The 25,433-nt window shown below is 36.3% G+C and overlaps 2 protein-coding genes and 1 pseudogene across 2 annotated transcripts; 1 reads left to right on the top strand and 2 right to left on the bottom strand.

Annotated features, from left to right (window-relative positions):
* Positions 1-117: 117 nt before the first annotated feature.
* Positions 118-14,043, bottom strand: LOC129872248 (bifunctional riboflavin kinase/FMN phosphatase). The gene is made up of 11 exons (XM_055947168.1): positions 13,904-14,043; positions 12,603-12,711; positions 7,178-7,364; positions 6,141-6,271; positions 5,946-6,015; positions 5,793-5,858; positions 5,198-5,352; positions 5,027-5,122; positions 4,606-4,757; positions 771-854; positions 118-687 (listed from the first exon to the last, which is right to left on the bottom strand). The coding sequence occupies exons 2-11, from the start codon at positions 12,676-12,678 to the stop codon at positions 547-549; spliced, it is 1,158 nt and encodes a 385-aa protein (XP_055803143.1). The 5' UTR covers positions 12,679-12,711; positions 13,904-14,043; the 3' UTR covers positions 118-546.
* LOC129872249 (uncharacterized) lies at positions 10,574-12,041 on the top strand. Its single transcript, XM_055947169.1, has 2 exons — positions 10,574-11,219; positions 11,300-12,041. The coding sequence occupies exons 1-2, from the start codon at positions 10,574-10,576 to the stop codon at positions 11,449-11,451; spliced, it is 798 nt and encodes a 265-aa protein (XP_055803144.1). The 3' UTR covers positions 11,452-12,041.
* A 1,960-nt stretch (positions 14,044-16,003) lies between the features above and the next one.
* Positions 16,004-24,199, bottom strand: LOC129873633 (putative F-box/LRR-repeat protein At3g18150; annotated as a pseudogene).
* Positions 24,200-25,433: the final 1,234 nt, after the last annotated feature.

Genomic DNA, 25,433 nt, shown 5'->3' with positions numbered 1-25,433 from the left:
ACCTTTTCAGATCTTTTAAGGATACGAAGAACTCCGATAAAAAAAAAACATAAAACTAAAAACAAATTTGTAAAAAGGCTACAAAACCAAATCTCATTGCGCTACGAAGACTTCGACTGGATTGAAAGATCACAAAAAATGTCATTGATGCATAGAAGGAAGCAATCTACAATCTGCACCAGCTTGCATGCTTCCAAATTATTAACAGCCAGAAAACAAGGTACATTAATCAACATTTACACTGACAAATGATACTTCCCAACCACAAACATTTCTGTCAAAAGGCAGAAAATTCACACAAATAGGTCCATATTTTATATTTAAAACATTTGGCCAAAGGGCTAACACTTTATTTACACCTGATCGTGAAGTTCTCAGTCCAGAGATTCTGCACTTGAACCCTTTAACATTGGCTAATACCCCCTGGAAATGCTTGGCCCACTTTATAGCCATCACTTATTTCTTTTAATATTTCTGAATAGCTATAAATTCAATTTTTTAAACTTTTTTTCTGTATAGAGCATTGCAATCTCAAGACTTCAATGATCAATTTTCCTGATGCAAAGAAATTTTAAGGTATGGGTCGTCCCTGTACTTCAAGTATTGAGGAAGTTCGAGAGCTCTTTCTGCAATCTTCTTGTCCTCGTGAATTTTTGCTATCAAGGCTTCAACTGATGGAAAGTTGGCCTGTAATATTGCAAATAGACAGTAATATCAGCAAGTGATGTAAGAAAGAAAAGGGAAGAATAAGAGTAACTAGGCCACAATACCTCCGGTCGTATGTAGCCCACAACAACTAGATGCAATTCCTCACCATAAAAGTCCTCATTGAAGTCATGAAGCAACCATGGTTCCTAAAAGTAAAGCTGTCTTTCAACAAACTGTAATGACCCTGAAAGTTTTTGTAAAATAATCATTTTACCCCTCCCTTTAGATGCCCCGAGTCGTTTCTAATTGTTACCGGGTGTTGATTTTTAGAAAATCCCATGAAAAGTTAAGTCCTTGAAAATTTTGAGTTTCATAAGCTTTAAGTATTAAAAAGTGGTATTTGAGGTCAATTGGAGCTACGGGTCTCGGAATGGAATTTCGTCGATTCCAGCAGCTCCGAAATGTCGAAATAGGCTTAGGAGACTTTACGGAATCAGTTTTGGAGTTGTAATGAAGATTTGAGGCCTTGAGTTGAGAATTTGAGAAACTTTAAGCCAAGGTATGACTTTGGTCAACTTTTGGAATTCCGATGTTCGGAATAGAATTCCGACGACTCCGTTGGATTCGGGAGATAGTTTTTGGTCTAGAAGAAGTGTTCCCGAGTCCGTTTTGATATTTTGAAGGCCTAAGTTGGTTTAGTTGCGACTTTTCGAGTTTTGGGTCAACGAAATCTCGAATTCAAATTCTGATGGTTCCATCAGCTCCGGAATGACCAAATTAGGCTGGTAGCACTGTTGGAATGACTATCGAAGCAATCGATACGAGTTTGGGGCCATTTGGGGCTTTTGACTTTGAAACTTAGTCTATGGTTGACTTTGATCAACATTCTGGGAAAATGCGCTCGAATGAAAATTCTGACAGCGTGGTTAGTTTCGGGATGTTGATTTTGGTCTAGAACGACCCTTCTTTCTCTTTTCAAGGCTTCCGGACTAATATCGAGGCCCGTTGTAGAATATGGCTTAAAATGGCTCTTGGGTGTGGGACCCACTTTTTATTAAAATAATCTCGTATGGAAATTCTGAATGCACTATTGAGTCCGGAACGTCAATTTTAGTGGGGTAGCATATCTGATTTATTTTTATCGAATTCCGAACGAATCCCGAGTACCCCGTCGGAGATTTTGGAAAATCCCAAAATCAACAGCATAGCAGCAGCAGTAGCAAGGCATTTTTGGGTTTGGTCTCAACTTTAAAACCCCATAACTTGAGTTCTAGAGCTCCATTTAGGGTGATTCGAAGCCCAGTGTGTTCGGGAAGTTCATGGTTAGGCATTGGAGTTCTTGGGGACTGCTGGGTACTCTTCGTTTGAGGTAAATTCACGTTATATCAGCTGCCCTTTCTATTTTCGAAATTAATTTTTGAAAAATTTTGAGAATTTATTTCTTGATCTATATAAACCCGATTTTGACGATTCAAGGGTCTAAATTCAAGAGTTTTTCGTGGGGAGATCGGAATCGCGAGGGGAGGCTTTGTTTGAGGTAAAACTTCAAATTTAGCCACTGGTTGTTACATTTCCGAGTTAGAATTTTGTTGATCTTTGAGGGGTTGGTTCTTGTTCGTTTGGACTCCGATTTGGGTGATTCCAGAGGGTATCTTGCGTGGAATTTTGAGGAGAACATCGTGGAGGTGTCGGAACCTTCTTTTGGCACATCATTCGAGGTAAGAAATCGATATTTAGCTGCAGATTTAGTATTTTTCGGAATCAAATTTTGTTGAATTTTGGAAGAGTGTATCTTGATCAATATAACTCCGTTTTGAGTGATTCTTGAGGCTAGATTGTGGGGGGTTTCGCAAGGAACGTCATGGTGTAATTTGTTTTGATTGGAAGAGTTTTGTTTTTGAGAAATTGATGCGTAAAGAGGCTGTCTTGTTTGTTTTCTTAGTTTGAAAATGTGGGAATTGATTGTTTGATCGTCTTGCGTTATTTTTCCACCCCGAATTGTGTTATAAATCTGATTTGTGAACTTGGGGTGACGTTTAGAACCTGTTTTGGGGGTCAAATCCAAAATTCCGGATGCGGATCCCACATTCCCCGTTTTAGACTCCAAAATTGGTCCGTCTCCAAAAATTATGAAATTAGTGTCTAAACGACCGTATTAACGTCGTGGTTCTATTTTTGACAGCTTGGAAACATTCTGAGGTAGTTCGGAAGGAAAAAGCTCTGGCACAGTAATTTGAAGCCCGCGTATTTAGCCTACGGGTAGGCTACGGTTTTACCTTTCTTTAGATTGAGCTGGAATGTGTGAAAGCGTGTTGAAATAGTTGGAATTTGGGTTGGGTAGTTTGATTGTATATCTTAGGTGTTAGAAATCATGCTTTAGGCTTATTATCGGGTTTTCGGATATTTAGAAACATGTGTATCTTGTCGTTATTTGTTAGTATTATAAGGAGAGTTGAATGAGCATGTTGTTGATACTGTGGGGTATGTTGGCCTTAGTATAGGATGTAAACTTGTTTTAGATGTCTCGGCGTCGCTCCGGTGGACTTAGATCCTTGTAGAATGGTGTAGCGGGCTAGTGCCTGATAGTTTGGCCTTAGTTGGGCGTTACTCTTGCTCTTAAAAATATCTTCATCCATAAATCGATACAATCGTGACTTTCGTGATGCGTCGGCAATATTAGATTTCATGATCGTTGACTTTGGCTCCGGTTCCAGCTTTGGCGGCATATCGGTTGACTCATTTGGGAAAAGATTTTTTTTGGTACTGTTGTATTCTAGTTGGGGAGTAGAATGTTTGGCATCATGGAATAAATTATCTGTGAGCATCCGAAGTCCCGGCCTCCGTTTTGAATTATCGAGGAGCATCCGGGTACTCAGCCCCAGCCTCTACCGACTTGCTAGTATGACGAGCATTTGGGTACCCAGTCTCGGCCTCGATCATACCGATGTATTACGGCGAGCATCCAGGTACCCAGTCCTGACCTCGACCGCACTTATGTATTATGGCAAGCATTCGGGTACCCAATCCCGGCCTTGGCCACTTTGAACATTCGGGTGAGCATCTGGGTCCCAGTCCCGACCTCGACCCCTAAGTCACCACTAGATCGATTGACTCTTAGAGATTCTGGGTTTGGAAATGATATAGTACTTCGGCTCCTAACATTGCAGATTTTTGGTTCCTAGCCTTGGTAGTTGTAGCTATTCTGTGTACTCGGCGGGCTTATGGGGGTTCGTCCGGATTTTTATTTAACTTGCGCACGAGTGTCCCGACTGGGCTTATGGGGGCCCAGTTGGGTATAGTTAGTTGTAGTTCTCATAGGTAGTACTCTTTCCCCTTTTGATGCTTATGTTGACTCCTATTTAGGCTATTCTCCTATTTCATATTGTTTTTAACTTTTCTGCTCAGTCGGCCTATGATGCCTACTGGGTACCTGTTGTCTTGAAACTCATACTACACTCTACATCTACTTTCGTGATGCAGGACCGAGCACCAGCTATCGCCGTGGATAAATCGAGCCTGTTGCAGTCAACTTCGGAGACTAGGGTAAGTACTTGGCGTTTTTGGATCATTCTTGTCTCCTTCAGCATGGATGGCCCGTCTTTTGCCTTCTGAGACTAGCCAGTTGTTATATCTATTTTCGGTCCACTTTCGGGACTTGTACTCGTATTTTATTTTGTAGCAGCTCTGTACTTGTGACTTCCAAGTTTTGGGAGGGATCTTTAGTTGTTTAAAACATGTTTTGGTTTACTTCCGCTTATTCATTTTGTTTACTTTTACAATTCGATACTCTTAATTAGTTTCTGCCCTCAAACCCATTACTTGAAGTTCCGGGTTGACGGGTTGGCTTACCTACTAGAGGGTTATAGTAGGTGCCATCATGACCTTAAGGAATTGGGTCGTGACACAAACCCAAAAAAGTCAATAATAAGGAAGAAATATATGCCACAACACACTTACAATTGTCTTCTCTGTGTTATTGAAGTAAGGATTCCAACCAATGCTCATGACCATCTTGTAGACATCTTGACCTGATAGTCCTGCCCATCCAAAATATACACCCGCTGGATGTTCTGAAAGAATGGCTGAATAACCTTCTGGGGATAAATTAGCTGGGGAAAAATGTGACCCCATAAGAATAGAAAAACAGTCATACGAGGCAAGAAACTAATCTCCCATGCCCCTCCAACAATTGGAGGTGTTCAAATCCAAATAACAATTTGAAATAAAATCAAAATCTCTTGTATGACAGTCTCACAAGAAACTGAAATTCCAATAACAAACTTCTGATAAATTCCAACAGCCATTTCAAGTGAACACAGATAATGAGTCAAGCATTTATATTAGAAATTCAGCAGAAGGAATAAAGAAGACAGCATACCTGTGGGGATCCCGAGAACCTTTGAGCCGCGCCCAAATCCCTTAATGACAGGACCACCAATACACCAAGGTTCTAAAGGCAAAGTACCTTCTATCCCTGCATATGCTTCCAGTCAAATTGAAAGAGAAATCAAGAACACGTCATACAAGTAAAGCAATCATAAAGACTTACTATCTTGAAATGCAGGTAGTCCCCACTTTTCTAGTTGCAAATCTAGAAGAGAATTGATCACTTCATCAGCAGAAGTATAAAGATGAGACTGTTTTGCAAGAGATGGTACAGCAACTACTGCCATTCCAGCAGCCTTACCAGCAGTAACACCTGGTCTAACATATGTATCTGGTCGAGTTACTCTCACTAAGTTATGAGATAAAACAATTTACATCCAATTCAAAACTAATATGGTCTTGGGAGAGAAAAAAGGTCATATTCAGCCAAGAAAATGCAAAAGCAATGACAAGGAATTTTAACTCATTATCCATGAAAAGAAAATAAATCTAACAAATCAAGAAATTGTAAATTACGATGTCAAAAGTTAGTACCTAATGTTATTTAGTCAACCATGCTGCTTATCCATCTTAACATGTGTAAATTTGAGCTTAGCATGACAAACTATAACAGACCCCTCAAGGACTTTTGAGGAGAACCCAGCCAACAGGTACCCTTCTTTTTCTTCCTTCTTTTGACCAGTAGTTAGATTTTCCAACATGATCCTATGCTTCTAATAGGATATACAGCTACATAATTTTTGAAGATAAAAACTCACATTGAATCTTCAATGACAAGAAAGCTGGATGGATCCATGTTGAGTCTTTTAGCTGCTTCAAGAAATCTTACAAAAGAAGATATTAAATTAATTTAACATCCAGAATACCAGTTTATGAAATGTGGAGGACAAAGATAGTTTATCAAGTTTTACATTTCCGGAGATGGCTTTCCAGCTTTCACTTCGTCTCCTCCAACAATAGCTGAGAAGGATTCTTTCCATCCTGAAAACAAAAAAGACTATCTCAATCAAAGCACCAAGCATAAATGCATCTTACATGCTGAACTGGCACAAAATACCTTCCTGAGGAAAGAAATACCTCTCTATTAATATATGTTAAAACCCTACCTGCATGATGAAAAATTTTGGTCTCTATGTTAGATCTAGAAGAATTTGATGCCAATGCCACGGGTACACCATGACCCCTCAAGTGGTTAACCAATCGATTGGCCCCTGGAAGTGCTTTGATATTGCGCCACCTATATCAAATTGATTAACAAAGTTTTATAAGAACTGAACTGGAATGCATCTGCAGAAGGCAATAAAGATATACAAGTTCCATAATTATACACCACAAGATCTCGCAAACAATCAGAAGATAATCAGAGTTTTACTAGCTCAAAGAATAGAAAAAAGTAACACCAATCCAACATTGCTTCCACTCTCATCAAGATTCAATGAAATCATGTTTCCTTAAACCAACAAGGCCATAGATGAGCATATCACTCTTATTCCTTCTAGGGATTCTACCCCTCCCCCTCCTCTCCCCTTACCCCAAAATGAAGCAGAATAACAAAAGAAAACGGGAAAATTTCACTCCATTAAATTTTTGAAAAACAAGTTCGACATACAAGACACACAGATGATCAACTAATAAACAAAATGTAGTCATCTCTTTTTGATAAGTTCATGTAGTTGTTCCATTCTTGCTTGCCTCATTTTTCCTTTGTTCTTTTTTGGTGATCTACTTTTAATAATAAAATGAATATCACCAAAAGCAAAGAAGATAAATGAAAGAAAGTAACATGCATATTTGCATTTTCTAAATTGGAGATCAAAATGCGTGGTTCCCCTTTTAGTAATTCTCCACAATTTTAATTACCATCCAGTACCTACGTACTTTTTAGTAAGGGTTTTGAGCAAAAAAAACACTGCAGAACTATGTTCTCTACTAACTAAATTTATCATCCATGCTCCAGCTATAAAAGAACAGAAGATTTTACTTTGTAATATTCATCCTTTAACATCCATTAATAGGATATGTGGAAAATAGTCTGTCTACTAATATTTTAAGGAGAATAATCTTCCAACAGGCTATTCAATTTCAGTTCGTATATTAATCAATAAACAGAGAGGAACGGAAACTATGTTTGCAGGGTTATTACTGGTTAGACAGCATTGGGTAAAACTGCGAAAGAAATTCATCTGTTGATAATGGGAGCCCATAATCTTCAACAACTGCAGCCGCAGCTTCTATTGGGGTTTTTCCTACTATGTGGGGAGCTTCTCTCCCATCCCATTGCTTTCCATACTTAACTAAGAAAGCCTTTAAAATCTCACTCACAACGCCATCTGTCAGAACAAAGAGATCAAATTAACATTGGAAAATCTGAGACTAAAAAGAAACGCAAATGCACACAAGGAAGACATTGGTAATATAAGGATTGATACTATGCTGCAGTTAACTCTACAACAGAATGACTAGATCCAAATTTCTTTTGCACAAAAAGGACTTCATAGTTGTAAATCATTCATACTTGAGACTTGAGAGCCAGAGTACATCTCAAGTTTCGGTATCGAAGTTTAAAATAGCTGCTGGCCCACTAAGCTTACAGGGACCTCGTATTAAGTATGTCCTCAGACGAGATAATTTGATTAGAGAATCTCAAAAGGATAAAACAATTATACTGCAATGATACAATCTACACTTAGAATAAAGATTACAACACAGTAAAAAAATGAAATTTTAAATATCTTCATCCAAAATTTCAAATATTTCTGGACATTTCATATTTCTATTGGATATGCAAAAATTGGAAGGAAATGAAAGGAACTCTAGCGAATGCTTTTGAATATTAAAAGTAGTAATTCATATATCGAGAACTATATGGAGTGGAGTGCTGGCCAGTAAAGAACTCTCATGTTCAGAAAATGCATGTTGAGGAGATGAGGATGCTGAGATGGATGATCAGCAATGAGGTTATTCGGGAGAAGGTGAGAGTGGCATCCGTGGTCGACAAGATGAGAGAAGCGAGACTGTGATGGTTTGGGATGTGCAGAGGAGGGGTGTCGACGCCCCAGTTAGGAGGTGTGAGCGGTTGGATTTGGGGGCTATGCGGAGGGGTAGGGGTAGACCAAAAAAGTATTGGAGAAAGGTGATTAAACAAAATATGGCGGTACTCCATATCACCGAGGACATGACCTTAAATAGAAAAGAGTGGAGGTCGCGGATTAGGGAAGAAGGCTAGTAGGGATAGAATGGTGTCTTACCGTCTGTCGGTTTAGGGTGGTCGTAGGTCTAGGTGTGCCTTTATAGTTGTGTTGCTATTGCCTTTGATTATTGCAGTACTTTGCTATAATTATTATTCTTGTAGGAGTAAAGGATGCGTACACCTTACCCCAGTGTTGTGAAAAAGCGCTAAAGCGCTCGCTTTAAGCGTAAAGCGAAGCGAGGCGAGGCACTACCGCTTCAATACCGTGAAGCGAAGCGAAAACAGAAAAGCGTGCGCTTCATGGAAGAAGCGAGAAGCGCGCTTCATGTAGAAGCGAGAAAAAAGCGCGCTTATTTGTTAAAAGCGGCACTAGAGTTTATTTTAAAAGAACAAATCTGTTAACTTACAATTAATTATTCGCTGTTGTGACTTCTTCGAGACTTCGTCAGTTCAAACTTCAACCAGGTTAGTTTTTCTTCTCTTCTTCTTCTCTTCTTCTCTTTCTCTTTCTATTTTTATTTCTATTCAGCTTCTGCCGCTGTGATGTTCCTCTCTTTTTCTCTTCATCACTTCTTTTCATCTTCTTTTTCTGTTTCTATCCAGCCAGCAGTGCAGTTCTGCGCAGCTACTGGTATGTTTTGGCCCTTTTTTTTTGATTTGGGTTCTCAGTGACCTCTGTTTTGTTAAACTATGCTCTGTTTTTTTATATTTGTATCATGATTTTCTTTTTCTCATAAATCATTTTATCATATAATATTAATTAATTTGTTGAGCTGAAAAATTTGGTTGAATTTTTTATAGTGATTTTATTACACAAAACAAGGGCTGCTTTATTACCCACTGCAGCTGCTTTATTTTTTTTTAATACTGCTGAAGCTGTTTTATTAGGCTAGTGGGCTGGTGATTAAGTGGAGAATGGTTATTGGATGTTTAATTAACTGCATAAAGGGAATTTATCAAAAAGTGGAGCCCATAGACCACTTTCATGGCCAATTTTTGACTTAAAACCCACTGCAGCAAGCCAGCAGCTTTATTATTTTTTTTAAAATTTTGCTCAGCTGCTCTATTACTGCTTTATTAATTTTGTTGCCATCTGTCAACTGCTCTATTATTGTTTTGACAATTTGACTTGTGTGACTGAATTATTATTCTATTTTTTCTTTGTAGTAAGTTGTATTTTCTTAAGGGTACAAAAAAAGGATCCAGCTTGGGCATATGGAATTGCCATGGGAAGTAACACAAAAATCAAATGTGTTTTTTGTGATATGACATATAATGGCGGAATATTTCGTCACAAGAAGCATCTTATTGGTGGTTATAAAGATGTTAAAGTGTGTCCAAAGGTCCCGAATAGTGTGAAGGAAGAAATAAAGGAGTATTTTACGAAAAAAAATGAATTTAAAACTCAAATGAATCCTGAAGCATCCATGGTTAATCTTGTTGATAATGATGAAATGGATGATGAAGTTGAAGTGAATATACCAATGGGACCTCCCTCAAAAAAGAAACCTTCAACTAGTGAAAGTGGGTCATCCACCGCTAGCAATGTCAAAGGTCCTTTTAATCTCTATTTCTCGCAAAAACCAAATGAAAAGAGAGAAGGTGGACCTATTGATCTAGAGGCTTCTAGCAAGATTTTACGGGATCGTGCTGTATCTGCTTTTGCTAGATGGATGTATGATGCAGGATTGCCTTTCAATTGTGTTAACTACACCAAAAGTTTTGGTGAATTCATTGAGGCCGTAGGCCAATATGGCCCTGGAATGAAGCCCCCTACCTATCATGAGGTAAGAGTTCCTTGTTTAAAAAAAGAGGTGGAAAAGACAAACAAAATTATAGAAGATCATAAGGTTCAATGGAAAACGTATGGTTGTTCCATTATGATAGATAAATGGACAGTAAGGAATGGGAAAATGATCATCAATGTTTTGGTGAATTCTCCAAAAGGGAGTGTGTTCCTTGAATCTCATGATGCTAGTGACTCTTCTACTGATTCAAATAAGATGTTTAACTTGTTTGAGAAGACTATCTTGAAAATAGGCAAGGAAAATGTGGTACAAGTTGTGACCGATAACGCAAGTGAGAACAAAAAAGCGAGTGACATGTTGAAGGGAGTGTTCCCGCATATTTTCTGAACTCCTTGTGCTGCTCATTGTATCAACTTGATGTTTGGTGACATTTTCAAAGAGGCCCCGTATTCTACAGGTGAACTTGAATCTTGTTTTTTATGTTCTTTTTTAATCTTCATGTTAGTTTTCTTACTTATTAACTATTAAATTTTTTTGAATAGTTTTTGATAAGGCTGTTAAGATACATTCTTATATCAGTCAAAGGGCATTGTTGTTGAATATGATGAGGAGATACACAAAGCAAAAAAACTTGGTAAAACCTGCTAAGACAAGATTCGCAACAGCTTTTTTGACATTGCATAGTTTTTATATGCAAAAGAAAAATCTGAGAACCTTGTTTATGTCCACTGAATGGAATGAGAGTGTCTATGCAAAGGAAACTCTTGGGAAAGAAGTTGCGAGACACATCATCAGTCCATATTTTTGGAATGACATTGTTCAAGCACTTAGAGTTGGTAGTCCTTTAATTAATGTACTTCGTATGGTGGATGGGGAGAAAAAACCACCAATGGGCTACATTTATGAAGCCATGGATAGGGCCAAAGAAAGTATTGAAAAGGCATTCAATTATGATGACAGGAAATATATGAATGTTTTCAAAATCATTGATGCAAGGTGGACGGATCAACTTCATCAACCTTTACATGCAGCTGGATATATTTTGAACCCGGGGCTCTATTATAAAAATAATGAGATGAAGACTTTAACTGAAGAAGTGTGGTTGGGATATCATGCATGTGTTGAGAGGATGATCCTAGATAAAACTTTGCAAGACAAAATAGGGGATGAGCTTGGTGTGTACATGAAAGCTGATGGACTACTTGGAATTGAGTCGGCCATTAGAGCTAGAACCTTAAGGTCACCAGGTGAGCATTTCAACATTTAACTATTAGAGCTTTAACTTTTAAGTTATTACATATTAACTTTTAAAATAATTCTTCTACAGTTGAATGGTGGATGCAATATGGTCATAATGTCCCAAACTTGCAACAATTTGCTATTAGAGTGCAAAGTTTAACTTGTAGCTCATCCGGTTGCGAGAGAAATTGGAGCGTGTATGAACATGTGAGAACCTATATTACGTTATTACTAAATTAAATGGTATCTTAGTTGTCCAAAGTCCTCCCATTAATTACTTTCTACATATTCTATGCAGATTCATACAAAAAAGAGAAACAAACTTGAGTTAAAACGCCTGAATGATCTAGTGTTCATCAAATATAATAGAACATTGGTGCGTCGCTACAATGCTCGCATTACCATTGATCCAATTTTATTGGATAATATTGATGATGCAAATGAATGGTTAACTGGAGCACCCCAAAATCATGAAGATGAAGAAGTATATGAAGGAGAAGGTCTCACTTATGGTGAAGTTGCTACGGCTAGTGGTGTGGAGGAGAATATTTATGGTTTTAGGGGGAGTACTTTAAGGGGCAAGGAAAAAAGAGTAGCTACAGGTTCAAGTTCATGTTCAAAATCAAATAGAAGTAGAACTCTTGTTGATGAGTCCTCCGATGAGGAAGAAGATGAGGACCAAGTAGAAGTAGAACCCTTGTTGATGGCACTTCAAGAGTTTGAGGATCTTGTTGAAGAATAGGATTTTGCTCTCTTTGTGATTTGGTTATGCATTTGCTTTATATGTTGTTACTTATGAGGATTATTGACTATCTAGTTACTTTTTAATCTAAGTCTTTTGAGTTCTTGATTATTTATCTATGCATATTTTATATTTTTATACTAAATAGCGTTTTTTCTGAAAAAAGCATGCGCTTCGCTTCACGCTTCTCGCTTCTGTGAAGCGAGCCCCCGTCGCTTTTTTCCGCTTCTCGCTTCTCAAAACACTGCCTTACCCTCCCTAGACCCACATTGTGGAATTTCACTGGGTTGTTGTTGTTGTTGTATTGTTCTTGTCTTGTAAATTTTGCATTGCATTTTTTTTTTATTTCTATTTTTACTTTTTATTTATTTATTTATTTATTTTCTTTATGCTATATATATTGTTTTTTTCACTCGTACTTGGAACTGTGACTTTTGAGCCGAGAGTCTTTCGGAAACAGCCTCTCTATCTCCATGAGGTAGTGGTAAGGTCTGCGTACATCCTACCCTCCCCAGACCCTACTTGTGGGATTCCACTGGGTGGTTGTTGTTGTTGTAGTTGTTGAGAACTAATGCCATGAATAATTTAGGTGAATGGCCAAGAATATAATTAGAGAAGTGTAAAGTCAAACAAGAAGAGTACTACTGACCTGTATTAAGAAGTGTACCATCCAAATCAAGGATGACACCAGAAACTAGCTTCTTCAAAGTTCGTTCAACAGACATGGAGAGCAATATCTACCACGCAGAAACAGAAACCTATGTTCACATTATGTGAGTATGAGATATACTTGCACAATAATAAATCCAAATACATGAATTTAATCTTGAAGTCAAATGTAAACCATAAATCAGATATACAATATCATTTTATCATAATTCAAGTAAGGAAGATTGTCATTAGTCTATGAATTATAAGTATAAAATACCATTAGCACCCAAGCTAACCATCTCGACTGTCGGAATGCAACCGATTAATATGGACTACAACAAAACAAAAACTACTATTAATTGGATTTCATTTTATTCCTGGTCATCAAAACTGTATAAATCCATTGTATTAGTTTTTCGCTCTCATGTTAAAAGGAGAAACCAGACTTTTAGTTCTGCCAAAGAGGGCTAAGGTCCTGTTAACTATGACCAGTTTTGAGAAGTTTCTATCATTCTGAAAATGAAATACTTTTACCGTCTATGTGGTTGAGTGTTTGCTTTCTGAAAGCCTCACAGAGTTTTCATCCTTCTATCCAACTTGCTTGGGGATTCTTTAATGATGGAGTGGAGGATCCTTATTCTCAAATTTTATAGATAATATATAATAACTTGCCAATCCACATATGGTAAAGAATCACATCAAAGTAATAAACGTAGATACCTGCATAAACTAAAACTCATGCTGACACCATATTGCTCATTCCCAACTAGGGATGTCAACTAGGCCGGTCAAATCAAACTTGGACCGGTTAAAACGGGTTTAGTAGAGCAAGTTAAGATCCAAAGCACCCAAAGTTTAATCAGGTCAATATTGATTGGTTAACCTATACTCAATAAAGGAGCATAACCCAGCCCAACCAACGCAGAAGTCTAAGAAGCATTAAGATTAAATTTCTAAAATTTAATGTAACAACCTTCTCTTTGGCTATAAAGAACTCATCTTGCTAACAGAATCACTCCTTAAAAGAGTCAAAATATCAAAATGTGCAGATAAACCTCATATAATGTTTATCAACTTTTGCTAAGGCATATTCACAAACACTTTGAAACTGCTCTTCTACTCAAAAAACAAAAACTGCTATTGATGAAAGTGTCTGATTATTCCTTTAATTCCATCTAAATTGAAACCCCAAATATAGTAGTACATTAAAATAACAAAATTCTACATACGAGCAGCTCTTAAAACATATAATTTGTATCACCAATCAATGAAATGAGTCTAAATAATTTATATACTCACCTGATAATGCTATAAATCCAACTTCACAATTGGTTATTGTACTAAGAAGATAAAGTACTGAAAATTCTTTTGTTTTGTTTCTTGTGATTATGGAGATTTGGAGACTGAGAAACCGAAGTTTGTACTCTCTTGGATTGGCTGCCATCGCCATCAATGAGTTAAAAGGTCTTTATCCGGGTTGCAAGTATAGAACGGGTGAAAAATTCGGATTGTTTCAGCTTCTAACTTGGGCTTATTTCCTGCCCAGAAAAAGGCCCACCATGAATATTCTCTGAAGGAAAGTACATCCTTTTTCTCTTTTTATAAGGCATAAAATCACATGAAGATGTAAAATTCATTTTAAAAATAAATCAAAAATATCCTTAAATTATGTGAAATGAATAAAAAAATTGTGTTTATAATTTGGTCCAAGATGGTTTTGCCGTTAATAGTTTATTTCCTACATTTTTATTAGCTGAATTGTTTTTTTTTTAAAAAAATAGGGTTATTTAAAAGAAATATTTTTATTAGGAACAAGATATGTCTAAAAAGAAAAAAAAATATCAATAGCAAGGACATTTTTGAACTAAAGTATTGATGGCAAAGACATTTTTTTGGACCAAACTATAAATAAAGGATATTTTATTTATTTCACATGGTTTAAGAACATTTATTGAGAGTTTTTTTTCTTTTGATTTCCGCTCAATGTTTTGTACTTGTATTGGGGTCCTATTAAATTTTAATTCGTCATTGCATTACTCATTTTTTATGGTGATGCTTCCAACTAAATTTTTTTCATTCCCAAAAGATTCAAACTTAAAATCACTAGTTAAATATAGAGAAAATTCGAATTATCCTTACCACAATCTACATTTGTAAAAAATTAAAAAATAATAATATTGAGGTTAATCAGTTTATGAGCTTTTCGTGATTGATAATAAGCAATAAAAAGAAAGGCTTGTTTAGACTTTAAACTAAAATTTGTGGATATACCAAATTGGATTTTGTAGAGTGGGGAATCAAATTGGAAGAGAAAAATAAATTTTCAACAGGTAATAAGTGCTAAAAGATGTGGCAAAGTTGAAGAAAAATCAGTATTGAAGAAAAAATTACAATTTAAAAGTTAAATTTAAGAATTTTATTGCGTTATTTTAATAATAAAAATAAAATTTTAATTCTTCATATTTACACAATAAATTATTTATTTTATTTTTTAGACTTAATATATTGAAGAGAGCTAATATAAAAAAATTGAATAAATAATTTTTTTTCTTTTAGAAAAAAAAAATAACTAATTAGTAAAAGAATTTAATTCAATTGAATTTGGTTTGAGGATACATTTAAATCAAAAGATGGAAGAAGGGGCATTTTTAAGCCAAAAACAAAGATGGAGGGTATTTTTAAATCAAAAGGTGGAAAGAGGTATTTTTGAGTCATTCGCAATAGATTAGGGGTATTCTCTGACCAAAAGGTGAAAGAGGAATATTTTTGAGACATTTTCAGTAAGTCAGGAGTATTCTTCGCCCTTTTTCCTATTTATATAGACAACACTTTACATACCCTTCACATTTACTTTGAAAACACATAGATTGAATCCAATTTGCCACACATACCATTGACGGCCAACATACCTTCACATTCAGTTTGAAAACACATACATTGAATCCAATCGATCACACATACAGTTAATGTTTTCACATGTGTACATACACGTATAGTTAAAATCAAATATGCATTCACACAATTTCAAGCATGAATAAAAAATCTTTGGTAAAAAGTGCTCCCTTCTCGAATGAGCCTTGCTTCGTGCAAATCAAAATTAATTGGATTTCAATAAGGTTAACATAAACCAAAGGAAACTAACCAAAAAAAAAATGAATTTGATATAAACCAGCTAAGAGCCCATTTGAATTAACTTATAAACTGTTTTCAATTTTTTTTTAAGTATTTGCTAACCAACTAGAAGTCATTTTGTGCTTAAAATAAGCTCTGAAAAATAATTGAATTTGTTTGACTTAGTTTATCTATAACAGCTTATAAGCCCCAAAAAAAGAAGTTAAATTACCCCAATTTTTTTATTTTAGCTTATAATAAACAGTTTTCAGCTTATAAGCAGCTTAAAAAAAACTTATCCAAACAAACTCTAAGTCATTCAATAGAGTACAACATGAAAAGGAAAATGGTGTAATCTTTCGAGTACAATTTGTTAATTCAGCTCTTACTGACATGCTGCATCCACATACTGAATTGTATTTCCAAAGAAATAGCAAAATCTTTCTCACGAGCTTGCTTAAATGTAAAACAAGCAGCAGAAAATCAAGAGTTAGTTTTTGAACAAAATTACAGCATTCTTTGAGCATCTTTGAACGTTTGATAAACTTTTTACCACAAACTCATCTGATGCATCGCGAATCGAGTTCTGAAGTCCAGATCTCCATTCAATAACCATCATCTCAAGGTTAGCAGATATCAAAAGAAGATCACGCAGAAATAGAACTTCTAGGCCAGATCGCATTCCTTCAAAGCCACAAACTCTAATCGTTTTAAGGTGAAGACCCCAATCTTTAGAAAGCATAGACAGTTGAAACCTTCCTCCAACAGAGTGAACATCATTTACAACTGGAATAAAGCAAGCCTGCAAATGGAAACTCTATTAGAACAGAGAGAAAAGATTAAGAGCATGTTAGATATCATCAATGGAGATATCTTGCTGAGCACTATCATGAATCTAGAATGTTCTACATCGAGAGAGAATGAAACGAAATGAATTAGAGAAAATTCTCTATTAATTAACTTCAATGTGCAGTACATGTATATATACAAAATTAGTTCTAACTACCTTCTAACTATCTAACTAACTTTTGCTAACTAAGCCTCTAGGTTCTGTTATTTACACATTGACCCCAACCTTCCTATGTTACACCTTCTTTAATACTCCCCTCAAGTTTGAGGATATGAACAGATTCAGTACTCCAAACTTGGATAACAAATATCATGTTGATTCTTTCCCAGTCCTTTAGTTAGCATGTCAGCTTCTTGCTCCTTGGTATGTAGGTATACTTTGTTTCAACTAGCCCTTGTTGTATTTTTCCCTGATGAAATGGCAGTCCAATTCTATGTGTTTTGTTCTTTCATGTAGTTCTGGATTTGCAGCAATTTGGATTGCTGATTTACTGTCACTATGAATGGTAACTGGTGTTCAAACCTCATCTCCCAGTTCTTTGAACAATCTGACTATCCATACCACTTCAGCTACTGCACTTGCCATGCTCCTATACTCTGCTTCAGCTAAACTTCTAGATATTGTTTCCTGCTTCTTAGATTTCCAAGATATCAGTGAGTCTCCCAGCTTAACCATAAAATCCAGTGACTGATCTTCTAGTATGTAAACAAGCTCCCCAGTCTGAGTCACAGTATACTTTTAACTGCTTGTGACTTTTGCTGGATAGCAGTACACCTAATCTTGGTTGGCCCTTTATGTATTTCACAACCTTGAGTGCAGTATTGAGATGAGACTGTTTAGGTTGATGTAGGAACTGGCTTAGAGTCTGTGTAGCAAAAGAGAGATGTCTGGTCTGGTGACATTTAGATACAAGAGTTTACCAAATAATCTTCTATACATTGTGGCATCTTCCAATAGTCTGTCATCATTCCCTTTTCCATTAGCTTCATCATACTCCTTGGTTGTCAATTGAACATTAGGATGCAGGGGTGTAGAAGCTGGTTTTGCAGCACCTAGTCCATCTTCCAAGATGATTTCCAGAGAAAGTATTCTCTGATGCATTACAATGCCTTCTTGGGATATGGCAAACTCAATCCCAAGAAAGTACCTAAGTTTTCCTAGGTCTTTCATCTTGAAGGTATCCTGCAGAATCCTTTTGGTTTCTTGAATGAGCATGAGGTCATTACCAGTGATCATCATGTCATCTAAATAGACTAGGATTAACACAATAGTTGTACCAGTTCTTATGACAAACAAAGAGTAGTCTAGATGACTTTGAACAAAGCCAAGTCTGATAAGAGCCTTTGTCAGTTTATCATTCCACTGTCTTGGAGCTTGCTTCAGTCCATAAAGGGATTTAATGAGCCTACATACTGGTTTCTCCCCCTGCACATTAAATCCCTTGGGAATTTGGAAGCCCTGAGGAAGAGTCATATAGACTTCATCAAATAAATCTCCCTGAAGGAAGGCATTAGAGACATCCATCTGATGGATAGGCCAATTTTCAGTAGCTGCAAGGGCCAAAACACTTCTGACAGTGACCATCTTCACCACTGGGGAGAAAGTCTCTTTGTAGTCAAAGCCTTCTCTCTGATTGAAACCCTTTGCTACCAGTCTGGCTTTAAACCTGTCAACCTCACCTGAAGCTTTATACTTAATCTTAGAAAATCCATTTGCAACCAATAGCCTTTCTGTGCTTAGGCAAGGAAACAACTTGCCAGGTGTTGTTGGATTCCAAGGCTGAGATTTCAGCTTGCATAGCTTCAACCCACCTTGGATCCCTACAAGCCTCCTCAAAAGTTGAGGGTTCAACATCAGTGCCAAACTTGGAAAGGAAAGCTTGGTAACGAGAAGCCAGATGATCATAACCAAGGTACTGATCAATTTAGTACAATGGCTTAGGTGGAGAGTGGACAGTAGCAGAGGCTACATAGTCCTTCAGCCACAATGGTGCTTTGGTGCTCCTCTGATACTTTGAGCAGGAAGCACAGGTGCAGGATCATTCTCAGCTGAAGCTACAGAAGTTGATACACCAGGATCAACTGGTACCACATGATCTGCAGGTATCTCAAGAACTGCTGGTACAATAGGATCTGCGTAAGGAGGGGCATGCTCTAAAGGATCCCTAGAAATTATTTTTCGTTAATAAATCATTTTTTGGTGTTTTGACTATCACAAAAGAGTGAAAATAACTTCCTTTTAGTCATGGTCAAAAGCTACTTTTCTTGCAATTATTTTAATTTTTTAAACTTTACTTACTCTAACTAATAATGAGTCATTAATCTTTAATACTATATACTATCCTATGAAATATATATGGCATCAATCTATTTCTATCTAAAAGGGAAACCTAACTTGCTATTTTTGTTCTCAATTTGTGGGGAACAAACAAGTGTAAATGTGACTTTCTTGAGTTTTTTTTTAAAAAAAAAAATAATTATTCATTTATATTGGGGCCTGATTGAATTTCCATACATGCATTGTATAACTCATTTTTTAGAACATTGCTTCTAGCAGAACTCAAACCTGAAATCTCTGATATACATATCTGGTAGGAAATAACTACCCTGCACTAGAAGAGGGAACAGCAAAGGGATCTATGGATTCCCTAAAAATGACATCTCTACTAAGAAAGAAATGCCTCTCTTTCAGAGCATAAAGAATATAACCCTTAGTTTGTTCACTGTACCCCATAAGTGTGGCCACTACACTTCTAGGCTGAAACTTGTCATGAATATGCATATTTTTGGCAAAGCACAAGCAACCTAGGACTCTTCATATGTTGGAGGAAAGGTTTCTCTGTGAAAGGCTTCATATGGAGATTTGCCACCTAAGATAGGAGTAGGCAACCTGTTGATGATATAAGTGGCACTGAGAATGCAATGCCCCCAAAATCTGAGGGGAATATGACCTTGAAATCTGATTGCCCTGGCCACTTCAAATATATGTTTATGCTTCCTCTTAGCAATACCATTTTGCTATGGAGTGTGAATACATGTCCTTTGATGAACTATACCCACACTAGTGTATAACTTGTAACATTCAATATTAACAAACTCAGAACCATTATCAGTTCTGATGGCCTTAACCAATGAACCACATTGAGTGTGAACTAAAGTGAAGAAGTTTTTCAACACAACACAAACATCACTTTTCAATTTTATTAGAAAGACCCACAGCATTCTGGTACAATCATCAACAATTGTGACAAAAAATCTATTACCATCATATGTGGGAGTTTAAAAAGGTCCCCAAACATCTATGTGTAACAAGTTGAATGGAGAGGAAGACACAGAAGTACTACGTGGAAAAGGTAGTCTATGTTGCTTAGCTAGAGGACAAATGGTGCAAGTATGAACATGTTTAGAACACTGACTAGGAGGAAAATCAAAGGCCTGTGTTAGAACACTAGATGAAGGGTGTCCAAGTCTTTGATGCCACAACAGAACTTGAGAGTCATCTTGTGCAATTAAGGATTGGCAGGTGGCATCTCTACTGAATTTGTGAGTAGGTAGAAGATAAAGGCCATCATTTTCTCTACCAATCACCTTCACCTGCCCACTGTAGAGGTCCTGAAAGATAACAAAGTCAGGAAAGAAAGAGACTACACATTTTAGATCCCTAGTAATCTTAGAAACTGACAGAAGGTTGAATTTAAATTCAGGAATTAGAAGAACATTTCTGATGAGATCATGTTGAGTCATATTACATGATCCTGTATGTGTCACAATAGTAGTATCACCATTTGGCAAATGTACTCTCCTAGGTGTATCTTGGGACAGCTGCTCTTTATGATTAAGCAAATCTGAGTTATGTGTCATATGATTGGTTGCACCAGAGTCTACAACCCAATCATCCTGTGTAAGGCTTGTAGTAAGAGCAGATGCATTTACCTGCTGAGGAGAAGCTTTCTTGAACCAGATTAGCTCCTGTTGTGGTGTTGCTATGAGAGGTAGATGCTGTTTCAGTGCCTCCCGGCACATTAGTTCGACCAAGCATATGCAATATCTGATTATATTGCTCATACAACACATTCATACCTCTGTTGTAGTCTAGATGCTCAAATTGCCCGGTACTTCTTCCAGTATTTTTAAAATTGGAGTTACCTTGATTGATACTCAAGTTATTGTCTAGATCACCCGTGTACCTTTGTGGTGGTGGATCACTAACCACAGGATTAACAGTAGGATAGGTTCCCCTCTCAGTGTTAGACTTCCCTTTGCCAGTATAGGAATTGTTGTTAGGATGTTCTTTTTCTCCTCCTATCATAACCAGGAGAATAGCCATGTAGTGGATAACAAATAGCTTGAGTGTGACCCTTGCGTTTACAGTAATCACAAAATGCATTCGGATCATAACTGGAAGTATGAGGTGATCTGTGTTTAGACTATGGAGCTGGTGCATTTCGAGTGGTGAACAAGGTATGCAAATCAGACTGACTACTAGATGTTTGTGAAATAGTACGCTGACTCTCTTTCAACTAACATTGAATAAACCTTATTCAATGAAGGCAGAGGTATCATCATCAAAACATGCCCTCGAGCTTGTTCATAAGTCTCATTTAGACCCATAAGAAACTACAACAACTTCTGATTATGCATGAACACTATAAATTCCCTCGAATTTTGACAATCACAATGAGGAACTGGAGTTAAGCTGTCAAATTCTACCCACAGATCTCCCAATCGCGAGAAATAGACAGAAATGGAATTCGTACCTTGACTGATAGTAGCAATTTCCTTGTGAAGCTGAAAGATACGAGATCCATCGACTCTATCATATTGTTCTCGAAGATCCTTCCACACCGCTGCAGCATTAGTCGAGTACACAATGCCTCCAAGTAGTTCCTTTGACACACAATTCATGATCCATTACAATACAATGGCATTGCATCGATCCCACAGATTCGTCAAATTTGGACCATAATTTTCCCTTTTGCAGAACCCATCAATGATCCCAGTTTGTTGCGACCTAGAATGGCAATTTGCATGGCTCTACTCCACACAGAGAAGTTCTCAGCTCCAGTTAGCTGAATAGAGACGAGCATAACACCTGAATTATCAATAGTATTCAGAAAGAGGGGATGATTATGACTCAGCTTTTCTGGTAAATCATTATCGATAGTTCCCATGGCTGATCTGTATCAATTTCCCAGAGACACTATATGTGTTAGCTCGAAATTGCAATCAAACTCGTGATTGAGAAGCTCTGATACCACGTTAGATATCATCAATGGAGATATCTTGTTGAACACTATCATGAATCTAGAATGTTCTACATTGAGAGAGAATGAGAGGAGATGAATTAGAGAAAATACTCTGTTAATTAACTTCAATGTGCAGTACATGTATATATACAGAATTAGTTCTAACTACATTCTAACCATCTAACTAACTTTTGCTAACTAAGCCTCTAGGTTCTGTTATTTACACATTGACCCCAACCTTCCTATGTTACACCTTCTTTAATAGAACATTATGTGGGTTTAGAAAAATGATGTTTTTTATGCTTGGGTCAAGAAATTATCTTCTAATGTTTGATTTCAAACCATAACTACTTTACGTAACCATCCATACATTTTGGCCAAAGGAACATGAGGATTCAAGATCACGAACAACCCTACTTGCAACTACTGGAGTTCATTTGGTGGATTCAAGATTTAATCTTAATGAGTTCAAGGGTCAAAATTCTTTTAGACAGTGAGTTCAATATTTATAATATTTTTAAGGAGTTCACACACACACACATATATATATATGGTATAAGCCAAAAGTGGTTGGTTCGATTGAATTCATATTCAGATTATAAGTACACCCCTGCCTGATTATTTTCAAAATGGAAAACCACAAACATATGCTCAGTATGTAAGTAAGGAGAGAGGATTTGGATATATCTGTAACTACTTACAGATTGAATCAAAACATTGCCTAAATAAGTGAAAAGCAATAGCTCATAATAATGTTTCAGACAGAAAACAAACCTTAAACTCAAAATAGGGTAGGGCCATAAGTATGATTAGCGTCCGAAGGTTGACTGAACTTTGTAATAAGCGTATAATGCCAGGGAGATATCGCTTCTGTATGGGAATATGCAGTGTTAAACACTCACAGCTGATCAAGGAAAACGGCAAATATGTCATTTCCCAAGATGCCATAACCTTCAAGATGTAAGAAACAAGAAAAAAAATCCAATTAACTACAACATCCCACAAAAATATAATAGTCTTTCAATAACTCCATTCTCCAAGCATAAAAATTAAACAAATATGTCTTCAACCTTCTGCTATACCAGAATGTCCCACTAATTTGTAGCTTATTACCAAAGAATATAATATTACACCTGTCCCAAAAGGATTTTGCAACACAAAAGATACTAACAAGCATGTAAGTCATGATAAATTAACAATCCAAATATCCCAAGTATCAGAAGTCAGAAGATAAGTACAAAAAGGACAATATGGCTTCAGATAATAAACCAAATAATATACTTCCAACATAAGGGATTAGGTTAAACTTCCTAACTGCAAAACCATTACAAAATGGGGGTGGGGAAATGATCATAAACTCAAAAACACACAAATATACCAACTCCTCAATGGTACCTGTGCATTAAAATTGCAATATATCCATATCTGAGAATCATTCAATAAAAACAAATAGCACAAACCTCGATGCACCATGTCCCTAACATAACATCTTTGACATGCCTTAAACTCCCAAACATGGCCATCAACATATGTCTTTGCTGTTCATAAAAGTTGTCACGCTCCTCATCCTTAGGGGTCTTAAAGTGAAAATCAAGTTTCACAGAAACACAATTCATCACATTCTTCAGCTGAATATTCATTCTAAAACACCCCTTTAACTCCAATGCCTTAACACAAGGTGCTACAATTTCTAGTTCAAGATCCAAGAACTTCTTCACTTCCCGATACCCATTGACCACCAACCTACTCACCTTTCCCCCTACCAAATCCAAACGTCTAAAACCCCAACAATTATCCAACTCCAATAACTCCAAACACGGACTACCAACAACAATTTTCCTGACCATATCGTCACGAAATTCCATCGATCCAATTCTTAATTCCCTTAAAGAATCCCATCTGACAACTTCAACTTTGTAAAATCTACAAGAAACCCAATTCACTTTTTCAAGAAAAGGATTGGAGAATAATCTCTTAGGTAGATTATACCGATCACCATCAACATTGGAGAGAACCAAATTGAGTTATTTGACTTTAAGGTTGGTGACAAAAAGAACCCAAACAGTAACATCAGATGAAAAACAACGTTTAAAGGGGAAATCAAAGTGAATTTTTAACGCACGGCTGTAGTTACCGTGCAAGTTTAAGAGGGATTTGTCAGCAAAAGAAACGAACTTCTGTAAATAAAAGAAGTCCTTGGAACGGTGAATGAAATTGACGGTGCTAGACAAGGACCGGAGAGTTCTCCATTGCTTACAGAGACGGGTGGTTCGAACGACATCGTCGAAGGGAAGAAAGGAGAGTATGTGAAGCAGAATTGAGTCCGGCAAGGAAGATAATCGGTCTGAAGCTACTCCCATTTTCGTTTTCAATTTTTATTTTGGGAGTTAACTCTTAAATACTTCAGCACGCCGGGTCGGGTCGGGTTGGGTCGGATCACGTCGAATCGGATTTGTCTGAAATTCATTTTGGATTATAGTTTCGGGGATAAATTATGGGATTATTTTTGGCCAAGTGCACAAATGTTCCTGTTTAGGATGATAATTTTTGTCATATATGACTTTTAATTTTTGTTTTTAAATATTTTTATTTTATTTTAATAGTAATAAATAAGTGATTTGTCGTCCTACATTGGTAGGAGTCAGGTCTGCGTACACTTTACCCTCCCCAGACCCACGATGTGGGATTTCACTGGGTTGTTGTTGTTGTTGTAGTAATAAATAAGTGATTGAAAATATCTGTCATTGAAATAATAAATATTTTTTTTGTTGGGCATCTTTGTTTTTGCTTATCATAATATCCAATAAATTATATTATAAAAGAAAAAACAAGTTATAATTTTAACATCGAAATAAAAAATAACTTTTTTACGATATAAATTTTATATATTCGTATCATATTATCTAATAAGTTATGTTTTATGTCGAGAAGATAAATTATATTTTCAAATTAAAAAGAGATCCACACCTATACTCTACTATTTATTTTTTAATTATTGTTATTAAATTTGGGGCAAGAGGAGGTAAATCGGCGAAGATTATAAAGGTGGATTGAATCATAATTGAACTAGTTTAGATAGTCAATCAAATGAGATATTAAAATTTTACTATACTATATCATCTCACATTAACTATCAATTATTTTCCCTCTAAAATTACTCCCATTTTTTTCATTTAAATTTTGCTTTTGGAGGTTCCTACGGCTTAATTAGAAGTTGTTGAGCATGTCAAGTCAAATTCGTATGGGTTGGATTTGTCTGAAATCTATTTTAGGGATTGCAATCCCAGAATAGATTGTGGGTTATTTTTGGTGGAATGTATAAATATTTATTTTTAAGGTAATAATAAAATTTTCGTATACTTTATCCTTTTTAGATTCTATTTGTAAGATTTCATTCGATATATTGGATTGCAGTTAAGTTATATATGAAGTTTTAAAAAAAATACAAATTTATTTGTTTCAAGCACAAATTCAAATGTAAAGTTAAAAATTTGTGTGGACTTTAAATATTTTTGTCCAAATTGTGAATCTTATAATGATCAAACATCAAACAATTTTTCATGGATTTTGGTATGATTTGACAAACTCAATTTCGATTTTTCTCTAATTGAAATTGTGAACTT

The sequence above is a fragment of the Solanum dulcamara genome, chromosome 11, assembly GCF_947179165.1.
Source record: "Solanum dulcamara chromosome 11, daSolDulc1.2, whole genome shotgun sequence".
NCBI lineage: Eukaryota > Viridiplantae > Streptophyta > Magnoliopsida > Solanales > Solanaceae > Solanum > Solanum dulcamara.
This window is presented reverse-complemented; position numbering and strand designations above follow the sequence as displayed.